The sequence below is a fragment of the Oryctolagus cuniculus genome, chromosome 9 (assembly GCF_051225735.1).
Source record: "Oryctolagus cuniculus isolate XC-2025 breed Fujian yellow rabbit chromosome 9, ASM5122573v1, whole genome shotgun sequence".
Lineage (NCBI taxonomy): Eukaryota > Metazoa > Chordata > Mammalia > Lagomorpha > Leporidae > Oryctolagus > Oryctolagus cuniculus.
Window position 1 is genome coordinate 122,730,659 of NC_142875.1, and position 13,762 is coordinate 122,744,420.

The following is a 13,762-nucleotide window of genomic DNA, read 5'->3' on the forward strand; positions in this document are numbered from 1 at the left end:
GATTTATATGCTAAGAATTTTTAGACAGTTGGCTAAGATCTGCAATAAAATAAATTTAGATTCATTCTTCCCACTTTATACTAAAATAAATTCCAGATGGATGAAAGATTTAAATGTAAAAACGTAACTAAACCAATAAAAAGCCATAAAAATCAAAGTATTTGAAGAGAATTGTACAGTTATTAATGAAATAGCTGATCTTGATATTGCCCATTTGATCTACAAAATGTCAGCATAAATGTTAATATTCGATTGGTTTCACTTTTTATTCATCATCTAAAAAGGGCTATACAAAAGAAGTTGAGACATTAAATCCATTTTCTTCATTAAAAGCTAATTCAAAATTTTAACTTCAGAAGTGAAAACATGACATTACTTGCTTTGTTTTGGACCCAAGTTACACGTGATTAAGCTGCTGGGACGGCTGGGCATTCAGCGCGGTGCTGAGCACGCTGTTTAGGAGGTCCTCATGCCTGGATTCCAGTCCCGGCTCCGCCCCCAACTCCAGCTTCCTGCTACTGTGCACCTTGGGAGGCAGCAGTTGATGGCTCAAGTAGTTGGATCCCTGCCACTCCTGTGGGAGACCCAGCTCCTGGCTTCAACCTGGCCCAGCTCTAGCTGTGGCAGACAGTTAAGGGGTAAACCAGTAGATGGGAGATCTTTGTCTTCCTATTACCTCTCCCTGTCTCTTAAATAAGAAAAAGTGATTAACCTGAGTCTGCTGAAATCTCATTATATCCTGTGGCTTTAAGTCCCAGGTGTATGTCACTGATTCCCATATGTAAGCCAGTGAGGCACATTAGGCCAACACATTGTGCAATGACTCCAGAAGTACAGTACATCCTAGGCACACAGGGTTGCTGTATTTGACTTTTCTTGCAACTCCAGATTCTACCTAAAATTACCACTTGTGTGTTCTACATACACCATGACCCAAATAAACTCTTACTCGGCTGCCACTTTCAACTAGCTTATTCTTTTTTTTTTTTTTTTTTTTTTTTGACAGGCAGAGTGGACAGTGAGAGAGAGAGAGAGACAGAAAGAAAGGTCTTACTTTGCCGTTGGTTCACCCTCCAATGGCTGCCGCGGCTGGCGCGCTCTGGCCGGTGCACTGCACTGATCCGAAGCCAGGAGCCAGGTGCTTCTCCTGGTCTCCCATGCGGGTGCAGGGCGCAAGCACTTGGGCCATCCTCCACTGCCCTCCCGGGCCACAGCAGAGAGCCGGCCTGGAAGAGGGGCAACCGGGACAGAATCCAGCGCCCCGACCGGGACTAGAACCCAGTGTGCTGGCACTGCTAGGTGGAGGATTAGCCTATTGAGCCGCGGCGCCGGCTCTCAACTAGCTTATTCTGTTGTATCCTGTCCACCTCAGTAAGCTGTACCACCATTTGCATAGTCCCTCAAAATAAAAACAAGGTCTATTTGTTTAACCTCCAAAACATATCCATCTTCCCACTTACTTAGTTTCTTTACTTGAAAGGTGCACACACACACACACACACACAATCTTTCACCCACTGGCTCACTCTCTTGAACCAGGTCAAAAAAGCTCCATCAGGCTAGGTTTTCCACGTGAGTAGCAGGGATTCATTTACTTGAGCCATCACTGTTGCCACCCAGACAGTGCATTGGCAGGAAGCTTAATCTGAAGTGGAGCACTCTGATAGGGAATGAAGGCCTCCCCAACCAGGAGTTAACTGTTGTGCCAACTTAACACCTGCCACCTTCCTCAACTGGTTTTCCCTTCATTATTTTTTTAAGGTGAACAAATTCATGTGTGTCACATATACAGATCTAGGAGCATAGTAATACTTCCCATTCTATCCTCTTTAGCCCACACTCCAACCCTCCCTCCTCCTTCCTTCTGTATTTAATTTTTACAATGATCTACTTTGTTTTATACTCATAAGAATAACCCTACACTAAGTAAAGAATTCAACAAATAGTAAGAAGAAAAGACACTGTTCCTCAACACTAGAGACAACGCTGTCAGCAATCATCAAATCTCAAAATGTCAATTTTGCTTATACACATTACATTCTTTGGGTATTCTACTAGTTACCACAGATCAGGGAAAAACATGGCATTTGTCTTTGTGGGGCTGGCTTATTTCATGAAGTATCATGGTTTCCAGTTGCATTCATTGTGTTGCAACAAACAGGATTTCATTCTTTTTTATGGTTGAGTAGTAGTCCATACTATATTATACTGCCATTTCTTTATCTAGTCATCAGCTGAAGGACATCTGGGTTGATTCCACACCTCAGCTATTGTGAACTGAGCTGCAGTAAACTGCCCCCACAACTCTTACTACCACCTTTCTTCAAGCCACTGTGACCTCTCATGCCTCGATGGAGGTTCTAACAGTAGACACGGGACACTGCGATCCCTGACACATCATTCCATGGTAGCCAGTGTAAACTTCCCAAGCCATGCATCAAATCATGTCACTCTCCTGCTGTAAAAGCTTCCCCCTGTATCTGTATTGAAAGGCCAAGCTCTCGCTCAGGCTTGCAAAACCCTGCTTTAGCTGCCTTCTGCCTGCTTTACTGACCTTATCGCAGGCTACCCTCTGCCTTCTACTTGTCCTTATTTCTGTCTTATGACCTTTATAGTAACTGTTTCTGAAGACTCAAGTATTTTTACCTTAATCACTACATAGCTGATCCTTCTTGTCATTTCTGTCTCAGCTTAAACAATACCTCATCAAAGAGGCCCAACCAAACTGCCCAAAAGTCACTATCAGTTTAATTCTGTTTAACTTTGTGCAAGGCATCTATTACAAGTGTCTTCTATTTTTTAAAAAATTATTTGTTGATGATTTCTCTTGACTTGTATACAAACTGTCAGAGTGGGAACTTTGTTTATCCTTTCACTCCTATTTCCTGAGGGCCAGAACAGCATCTACCACACAGAGGTAGCCATTCACAAAATATTTATTAACTGAGGAGGTAAGAGCAAGATCCAGGGTATGACCACATAAATGTTTTGTAGGCTGTTGCCTATCAGGGAACTTTTCTTTTTTTTTTTTTTTTTTTTTTTTTTTTTTTTTTTTTTTTTTTTTGACAGGCAGAGTGGACAGTGAGAGAGAGAGAGACAGAGAGAGAAAGGTCTTCCTTTGCCGTTGGTTCACCCTCCAATGGCCGCCGCTGCAGCCAGCGCACCGCGCTGATCCGATGGCAGGAGCCAGGAGCCAGGTGCTTTTCCTGGTCTCCCATGGGGTGCAGGGCCCAAGCACCTGGGCCATCCTCCACTGCACTCCCTGGCCATAGCAGAGAGCTGGCCTGGAAGAGGGGCAACCGGGACAGAATCCGGCGCCCCGACCGGGACTAGAACCCGGTGTGCCGGCGCCGCAACAGGGAACTTTTCTACCAGCTGTCTTGCATGAACTAATCTCATAAACACGTTTTTAAGTTATCTACAATGATTCCAAGAAGTACCAAAATCTCAAAGGCTACTTCATGAACCCGTACCTTCCCTTCTCACAAGAGTAACTTTTTCCTTAAGCACCTCCATTAGAAGATTCAGGTCAAATTTTATCTCAGAATTTTACCTTCCAAGATGTTCAGTTTTTTAACTTTCAGATTCATTTTTGTCTCTTAATCCCCACACATAATCCTTTATTGCACACATCAGAAAGTTTGCTAACCTTCTTCACAATATGGTCAGCTCATTAAAACCAATTATCATGTAGAATTCATTGCAGCAGGTGCTTTGTAAATGTTTTACAACTCATGTTATACATAAATGTCATAAATAAAATATTTATGTTAAATCCTTTATCCCTTTGGTCAGAGTATCTTCAAGAAAGAGACTGCATTTAAATTAAGATTTTAACATTGGAAGACCTGGGCAGGGGCTGGGCCTAGCAGTTCAGCCGCTGGCTGTGATGCTCACACCCATAAGGAAGTCCCTGGGTTTAATTCCCAGCTGGTGATTCCAGCCCCTGCCAATGCAGAGCCTGCAATGTAGCAGTGATGGCTCAAGCAGCTGGACTCCCATTACCCCCATGAGAGATCCTAGCTGAGGTCCCTGCTCCAATCTTTGGCCCCTGGCTGTTACAGGCATTTGGTGAGTCAATCAGTGGGCGGGCAATTTCCTTACCTCTCCCTCTGCCAAATTTATTCTTTAAAAAAGTTGAGGGGCTAGGCCGGCGCCGTGGCTCACTAGGCTAATCCTCCGCCTAGCGGCGCCGGCACACCGGGTTCTAGTCCCGGTTGAGGCGCCAGATTCTGTCCCAGTTGCCCCTCTTCCAGTCCAGCTCTCTGCTGTGGCCTGGGAGTGCAGTGGAGGATGGCCCAGGTACTTGGGCCCTGCACCCCATGGGAGACCAGGAAAAGCACCTGGCTCCTGGCTCCTGCCATCGGATCAGCGTGGTGCGCCGGCCGCAGCAGCCATTGGAGGGTGAACCAACGGCAAAGGAAGACCTTTCTCTCTGTCTCTCTCTCTCACTGTCCACTCTGCCTGTCAAAAAAAAAAAAAAGGTTGAGGGGCTAGCGTTGTGGCTTAGCAGGTAAAGCTGCTACCTACAATACTTATCCCATGTGTGTGCCAGTTTGAGTATGGGGTACTCCACTTTTGATCCAGCTCCCTGCTAACTTACCTAAGCAAGCAGTAGAAAATGGCTCAAGCACCTGGGCCCCAGCATCCACGTGGGAGATCCCAAAGAAGCTCCTGGCTCCTGGTTTCAGAATGGCCCAGGTCCAGACATTTGGGGAGAGACCCAGTGGATGGAAGTTCTCGTTCTCTGTAACTCTGCCTTTCAAACAAATCTTTAAAAAAACAAAACAAAACAAAACAAAAAAACACTGGAAAGACTCACATTCTGTCATATATATATCCCCTTAAAACACTAAAATATTTCTGAAAATAATTAGCATATAAAAACCATTTCTCATAAGTATGCTATATTTCAGCTAGGTTTTTCTAAATATTGTATCTAATTAAAAAGACAGTATTATTCACGTCCTACAATATTATAATGCTTAAACTAACTAAAATATGGTATTAAGAGCCCTCTAGTGGCCAAGTCCTTTTTTTAAAAAAATATTTATTTAGTTGTTTATTTGAGAGGCAGTTACAGAGAGAGGGACAGACTGAGAGGTCTTCCGGCTGCTGGTTCACTCCCCAAATGGCCACAACAGCTGGAGCTGGGCCGATCTGAAGCCCAGGGAGCTTCTTCCAGGTCTTCTGCGTGGGTGCAGGGGCCCAAGGATTTGGGCCATCATCCACTGCTTTCCCAGGCAGGTTAGCAGGGAGCTGGATCAGAAGAGGAGCAGCCAGGATATGCACAGGTGCCCATATGGGATGCAGAGCCGCAGGCAGAGACTTAGCCCAGTATGCCACAGCGTGACCCTGTGGACAAGTTCTTAATAGGTTCATGTAAAAGGAAATTGTACCAGTGTCAAATGGAAGAGATTTAAGTTTTTTTGTTTTTAATTTTTTTATTTTTTATTTTTTGACAGGCAGAGTGGACAGTGAGAGAGAGAGACAGTGAGAAAGGTCTTCCTTTTGCTGTTGGTTCACCCTCCAATGGCTGCTGCGGCCGGCGCACCGCGCTGATCTGAAGCCAGGAGCCAGGTGCTTTTCCTGGTCTCCCATGGGGTACAGGGCCCAAGCACTTGGGCCATCCTCCACTGCACTCCTGGGCCACAGCAGAGAGCTGGCCTGGAAGAGGGGCAACCGGGACAGAATCCGGCGCCCCGACCAGGACTAGAACCCGGTGTGCCAGCGCCGCAAGGCGGAGGATTAGCCTAGTGAGCCGCGGCGCCGGCCAGAGATTTAAGTTTTAAACAAAAAACTAAATACTTGTCCTTTCTAATTGTCTCACATATCAAGCTTTTTTGTCATTACAGAAGGATGAGAAAGTATAGTATTAATAAGCGTGCCAAAAAAAAAATGACCTAAATGAAAGATCTCTTTGAGTGAGATCCCACTGGAAAGAACAGGTCATCAAAGAAGGAGGTATCTTTCTCTGAAGGGAGGAGAGTACTTCCACTTTGACTATGACCTTGTCTAAATATGATCAGAGTCGGCGAACTCAAAAGACCTCCATAGCCTTGGCAACTCATGACAAGAGCCTAGGGTGACTACTGATGCCATAAACAAGAGTGTCAATTTGTGAAGTCAACAACAGGAGTCACTGTGCACTTACTCCTCATGTAGGATCTCTGTCCTTAAGGTGCTGTACATTGTGAATTAATGCTATAACTAGTACTCAAACAGTATTTTTCACTTTGTGTGTTTGTGTGGGTACAAACTGTTGAAAGTTTCACTCAATATATGCTAAATCGATCTTCTGTATATAAAGAGAATTGAAAATGAATCTTCATGTGAATGGAAGGGGAGAGGGAGCGGGAGATGGGAGGGGTGCGGGTGGGAGGGAAGTTATGCGGGGTGAAGCCACTGTAATCCATAAGCTGTACTTTGGAAATTTATATTAATTAAATAAAAGTTGAAAAAAAAAAAAAAAAGATGCTCACCCCCCCGCCCCCAAAATAAGCGTGCCAATCTAAAATTTTAAAGCCAAGCAGTTCACCCTCAACAAACAAAATGTTTTAGGAAGCTGAAATTTCTTCCCCTAAAACTGAAGACAGTAAGTCTGCCTACTGGTCTGATACGTGAGCCACAGTCTACACACAGGTGTTGGATTTTGTGAATGTATATGCCAGTTCTCCAGGTTTAGAAAACATTTTGCTTCCCTCAACACACACAATTAGTGTTTGACACTGCACTGAAAGCCACGGCAGCTGCCACGTGGCTGGGATGACAAATGCCAGCTCCATCAGCAGTACCGCTTCCCGCTCACTTGTGGATTCTCGGTGGATTGTGAGCAGCACAGCCTTCCTGGGGCTCCTGCAGTCGTGGCAGCCAAGTCCGTCACCACAGACTCCTGGGGGCTCCGGGGTCCAAAGCTGAGAGACTTTCTACGGACAGGCTCAGGCCTTCCCTAAACGTAGCAGAGACCACTTCTGGCACTCCCAGATGTCCTGGAGAGGGCCTTAGGCATCTGTCAAACAGAAAAATTTTCCTGTTCCTACACAGGGCATTCACAACAATCAGCCTCAAGCCAAAACCTACCATTCATCACTTAACTATCATTCTTCCATTGATCTAGAGCGCATAACACATAACACGCCTTGTGAAATGCACAGTTGGGGCCAGTGCTGGAGTGCAGTGGGTTAATGCCCTGGCATGCAGTGTCCAGTTCCCATATGGCACCAGTTCGAGTCCTGTCTGCTCCACTTCCAATGCAGCTCCCGGCTAATGCTCCTGGGAAAGCAGTAGATGATGGCCCAAGTGTTTGGGCCCCCACACCCACATGGGTGACCTGGAAGAAGCTCCTGGCTTCAGGATGGTTCATTCCTGGCTGTTGTGGTCATTTGGGGAGTGAACCAGTAGATGGACAATCTCTCTCTCTCTCTCTCTCTCTCTCTCTGTTACTCTGCTTTTCAAATAAATACACAGTCTTTTTTAAAAAAATGACATAGACTACAAAAAATATAATATCAATGAAATAAAGAGTTGGGTTAAAATCAGTAAGCCTGTAGCTAGACTAAGAAAAAAATGAATATTCAAATTCAGATCTCAAACAGAGGATATTATAACTGACACTGCAGAAATACAAAGAATCATTAGGGACAATTAGGAACAACTATATGCCAACTCACTGAAAACCTGGCAGAAATAAATTCCTGTATACAAAGGACTCACCAAAATTAAACTGTGGAAGCACAGAAAACCTGATCATATCAATAATGAGTCATGCAATTAAATCAGTAATAAAAAGTCTCCCAACAAAAGAGCCCAGCACCAGATGGCTTTCCTGCTGAATTCTGTAAAGAATTATCAAAGTATTGCACAAAAAAATTAAATGAGAGAGAACCCTTTCCAAATCACTCTAGCAGACCAGAATTATCCCAATACCAAAACCAGACAAAGCCTCACCAAAGACAAAACTATAGGCTGTCATTCCTGTTCAACATAGATGCAAAAATTCTCAAAAAATGGTCAGAAGTAAACCTCAAAAACGAGGGTTGGGACAGAGCACCCCCTTCGCTGATATCCTAAAGACTGTATGCGTGTCTATTTTTGTAGACCAGGAGGAACAGGAGTGAACCAGGCAGAAACAGCAGAGAGAGGAGAGGAGGCAGGCCCACCTGAGAGTTGCTTTCTGTGGTATTCTGGGGTCAAAAGGACCCAACAAGGCCAGTGTCCCCCCAGGTAGCACCTGTTTTCCATGAGGGAACCCTACTTCTCTATTGTGACAGAAGCCAGCTTCCCAAGAGCCCTGTCCGCTCTGCCAAGAGCTGGGTCACTAGAAACAGAACAGCCCTGGCATTGAAGGACTCGCGTATCAGAACCACATACCCTGCTGGCCCTAAGCTCAAAAAGCCTTTTGCTCTGCCCGGCTTCCCGAGTAACCACTGCTACTGAGGGGACACTGGGGTCCGCAACGTCCGGGGTGAGACTGCAAGTTTCGTTTCAGAGATGCTTCCTATTCAGTACCAACTTCTTCAATGGCCAGCTTGCTTCCCTGTCCAGTCAGGCAGTGGGAGTCAATGGGACACCTTCCTCAAAAGAGTTCCTACCTCCTTGTGACGTCTCTCCCAGAACCCCACGTGCAGAGCTAGATAGGTCTGGGCCCCACACATACCTGGCTAGACCTTTAAACCAACCCAGTGATTATTAAACCTACAACTGCCTCCTGTCAATTCCTATTAGCTTTAAATGTGTTGGCAAACAGGCACAAAGCAACAGCTAACCTGGACAATGTGTGAAGTCATAAGGATTTATAGGCAGTGCTGCAGCTATTTGGACAGGCCCTCATGAGGACTTCAAGAATCCACCTCTTGAGAGGAGCAAAGATAATCCAGTACTCGCTTATCTCACTCGCCATGTGAGACACTGGCCCTGGACATTTATTAACTAACATTCCTAAATCCCTAGCAAAACAGGGCTACTGGATATCCAGGGAGAAAGCAGTTAGTCCTCCAGGCAATTTATCCCTGGCCTTGTCCTCACTTCTAGGAAAGAGAGACTGGCCCTCAGGAGCATACAGGCCATGCAGCAATCCCTATTACCACAACCTTGGGACAGCTGCAACATTTCTCAAATTAACAGGTTACGAATCCCTAGGTACAGAAAAACAGTAAAGTTCCTGTACCAGACTCCCAAGAGGAAGCTGGAACAGGGTCCCCATCCTTTAGGAAAAAACAAAGCTTGGGTGTTGCCCAGTTAAATGCTGCCTAGGGTTGCTAAGCCCAGTCCTTTGACTAGGCAGGCAGTTGGACATGCTAACTGCTTCCCAAGGGGGTGTCTGTGTCTTACTCCAAGAATGTTTTTGGGTCAAACTAGACAGGTACAAAACCATATTCATCATTTCTTGAATGAGACCCAACAACTCCAGCATCAGGCTCAGTAGATAATAATTCTGGCCCAGCAATGGATGGTGGAAATTCTGGTTGTTGTCTCTCCTTGACCCTGTAACTCCCATATTCTTGCTGTTTCTCTGTGGACCACATGTCGCTAATGTCCTTATTCATTCTGTCTCTAACAGAGTAAAAGGCATCCAGCCACAGATGGCTGTGAGGCAGGGCTTCTGGCCTATCCTGTTGGGTGAGGTGACCAGCACTCTGGATTGCACAAGACAGTGTTTCCCCAGGTCACTTTCAAACACCACAGCACAGACAGCAAGAGCAGAATATGAGTAACCAGCTCCACATCCGCATGTCATCTCAGGAGAAAATACAGATGAGCCTTCATCCATGTGTTCAGTAATCTGGCTGGGTCAATGGGAGGGTCCCCAGTCTGCCCCTACCCTAGACCAAGGGGCTATTTAGGTCCATTATGAAATTCCGGGAGGAACTTTAGGAATCTCAGGCCCAGGAAGCCCTTCACCCAGCAGGGAGGAGGGAAAAAAATGGAGGTCCCCTACCCATATTCATGAAACTCCAGTCTCAATGCAGACTGGGCTCTCAGTTCTTCAGTGAGACACCCGCCTCGTCTGCCAGGTGTACTCTTTGCACTATTTCATTTGCTTCACTATTCAATTAATATCCACAATATTTACAGATGTCAAAAAAACAAGAGCAAACAATCCAGTAAGGAAATGGGTAAGTGATCTTAATAGACAGTTCTCAAAAAAAAAAAAAAAAAAGCCAATAAATACATGACAAAATGGACATTACTAGCTACCAGGGAACACAAGTCAAAATCACAGGATACCATCTCACTCCAGTTAGAAATGCTATTATCAAACAAGACAAAATGATAGCAAGTGACAAGGAAGTAGAAAAAAGGGAACCCTTAAACACTGTTGGTGGGACCCAACTGTCTCACTTCTGAGTATCTATCTAAAGAAAATAAAATCTACACAGCAAAGAGATACCTGGGGCCAGTGTTGTGGCCTAGCAGGTTAAGCCACTGCCTGTGATGCCAACATCCCATTTGGGTACCAACTGGAGTCCTGGCTGCTCCACGTCCAATCCAGCTCTCTACTAATGCCCTGGGAAAAGCAGAAGAGGACAGCTCAAGTAGCTGGGCCTCTGCCACTCACCTGGGAGAAATGAAAGAAGCTCCTAGCTCCTGGTTTTGGCTTGGCCCAGTCCTGGATGTTGCAACCAATTGGGAAATGCACCAGAGGATGTAATCTCTCTCTGTAACTCTGACATCCAAAATAAATAAATCTTTTTAAATAATACCTGTCTTTCCATGTTCTCTGCTGTATTATGCACAATAACCAAGCAATAAAATCAACTTGGATATTCATCGAAGGCTGAGTAAAGAAAATATGTCAAATATACAAAATGGAGCATTATTAGTCCATAACAAGAAATACATCTGGCATTTGCAGCAAAATGTGTGGAACTATAGATCATTATGTCAAGTGAAATAAGTCAAGCAAAGACAAATACTGCATATTCTTGCTCATATGTAGAAGTTAAAAAAAAATAAAAAGGTAATCTGAACTTGGAATAGTGAGTACTCGAGGTTGGAACAAGTAGAGGTAGGGAGTATAGAGGAAGACTGCGTGACAGGCACCAAGCCCCTGTCAGACGACAGTAACTGACTCTAGTGTGCCATCACAAAGTGGCACAACAGTTCACAATCACTGCATATTATATAAAGAACTGGAATAGAGGAGCTAGAAAGCTCCAAACACAAAGAAAAGGAAATGGAAAAATTAGTTGCACCATATCCCATAAAAATTTAAACACAGTGCATGTCTACTCAGACTTAATAAACACGGCTCATGTTGTTCACAATGTGGCAAGTGCAGACCAAGTTCTCTGCTTTCCCCCCTGCCTAGCGTGACACACAGTCTTAGCTGGGGGAGTCTTCTTGGTGGGCAGTCAGTGCCACCCTGCTGCTCCCTCAGAAGAGGAGATGCGCCTCCCGCCAAGGTGCACTTCCCCGCTACTCTGGGGTTCTTCTGTATCTCAGGAAAGATACACACTCCAGCACTGTTCATATGAGCTTTCGCAGAATGCTGTGGGGTTCTGGAAGAATCACAGCACACATACACATCGTGCCTATTTGGTGAGAGGGACAAGATCCATTCTTGGAAGCATGGATTCTGAGACAATTTAACTTTCACTTTTTAAAAAAATTTTAAAGATTTATTTGAAACAGAGTTATAGACATAAACAGAAAAAATAGACTAAGAGATCTTCCATCTACGGTTCATACTGCAGTTGGCTACTCCAAAGCCATGTCAGGCCAAAGCCAGGACCCCAGAACTCCATCCTGCTCTCCCACATGGATGCAGGGGCCCGAGCACATGGGTCACCTTTCACTGCTCTCCCAGGCACATTAGTAGGGAGCTGGATTGGAGTGGAGCAGTCTGGACTCAGACTGGTACACACACGGGATGTCCACGTTGCAGGTGCAAGTTTAACCCATTGCATCACAATCCCTGCTCCTTCTGTTCAGTTTGAATTTTATTTCAAAGGCAGACTGAGACAGTGACACAGAGTTAAGACACATCCTCCATCCACTTTGCCTTCTCTTTTAAAACTTCCTAATACCCTAAAATTCCTGCACTAAGCTCCCTCCACCTACCAGGCACACAGTAACTGACCCAACTTCTCAAGTTCTGGAGAAATTTCACCTTTCATCAAGGCAAGCAATTTCTCTTGCCGTATCACTTAGTCACCTGCCCATTTTTACTCTATTCAAAGATGCTCTCAATATCCTATAACACTGTATTTTAGCATCCAGGACAATGTTTTTACTTGGTGTGTGTGCTTACATAGCATTTTCAATATAAGCATTAGTGTACCTTTATTCACCATAAGCTAGAATTGTTCAATACAACATTAACCATATCCAGCTTTGGTTTAAACATAAGGGTCAGGGTCAATCAAGCTGAGGAATGATTAGTTTGAAACTTTTTCAGGCTCACTGGCTAAGAGTGAAGAAAATATTTACTGTAATAGATGACAAATCTATTACAAAATCTTCAGAAGATTTTATAAATGTACCATTTGGTATCGTAGCAAATTCATATGCTAATGTTTTAAGATTTATTTATTTATTTGAAAGGCAGAATAACAGAGGCAGAGGCGCAGAGAGAGATAAGGAGAGGCTTTCCATCCACTTGTTCATTCCCCAAATGGTCACAATGGCCGGGGCTGGGCCACTCCACAGGCCAGAGCTTCCCCTGGGTCTCGTGCATGGGTGCATGGCCCAGGACTTGAGCCATCTTCGACTGGCCATTTCAGAGAGCTGGATCAGAAGTGGAGCAGCGGGGACTTGAAACAATGCCCACATCGCCCATATGGGATGCTGGCATTCCAGGCGGCAGCTTTACCTGCTATGCTATAGCACCAGCCCCCATATTCTTTTATTTTTAAAACTATTTCCATAATTAACAGAATGATAATAAATCATTTCTGATAGACATTGAATACCTTGTTAGGTCACTTTAACTGAGATATAAGCACATAAGAATTGCTTTATTTATATAAATTCAATAGTGGTACAAGTTAAATGGTTTCTAACAATGCTTTCACAATTTTAAGTTAATCAGATGAAATTCTTGTGTAAAACATTAACTGATTTTTTAAAGATTTTATTTGTTTGAGAGGTAGAACTACAGACAATGAGAGGGAAAGACAGACAGAGAGGTATCTTCCATCCACTGGTTTACTCCCCAAATGGCCACAATGGCCAGAGCTGGGTCGATTCAAAGTCAAGAGCCAGAAGCCTCCTCTGGGTCTCCCACACAGGTGCAGGGCCCCAAGCACTTGGGCCCTCCTCTACTGTTTTCCAAGGCCATAGCAGAGCTGGATGGGAAGAGGAACAGCCTCGACTAGAACCGGCGCTCATATGGGATGCAGGCGGAGGATTAACCAACTGTGCCCAAATTATTTTTTTAAAACAAGATGTGTTTAATTAACTTAACAGGCAGAGTGACAGAGAGAGAGGCAACCAGACAGAGACAGTCCATCTGCTGGTTTACTCCTGCTATGCTTAAAACACCTGAGGTTGGGCCACACCCAAGTCAGGAGCCAGGAACTCCATTTGGGACTCCCACATGAGTAGCAAGGACCTAAGTACTTGGGCCATCATCCACTGTCCTCCCAGACATATTTGCAGGATCTGAGCTTGGTCTGAAGCAAAGAAGCTGGGACTCGAACCAGCACTCTTATGGGACGAGGGCATTGTAGATGGTAGCTTAATCCAGTGTCTGCTTCTTAAAAGACTAAATCACCCATTTCACACCTTTATAAAATCAGTTACTCACAAATTTATGGCT

The 13,762-nt window shown here is 44.7% G+C and overlaps 1 protein-coding gene across 23 annotated transcripts in view; it reads right to left on the reverse strand.

The window, feature by feature from the left end:
• DNAI7 (dynein axonemal intermediate chain 7) overlaps nt 1–13,762 on the reverse strand; it is an 85,911-nt gene that overhangs the window by 36,581 nt on the left and 35,568 nt on the right. Inside the window, exon 10 of one of the 23 annotated variants that reach the window (XM_089304704.1) lies at nt 6,425–7,009. The exons of the other annotated variants lie outside the window; for them this stretch is intronic. Within the exon in view, the coding sequence (XP_089160830.1) occupies nt 6,950–7,009 (60 nt within the window). The 3' untranslated portion in view covers nt 6,425–6,949. Of the gene's footprint in view, nt 1–6,424; nt 7,010–13,762 lie in introns of those variants that run through there. 23 annotated transcript variants of the gene reach the window in all.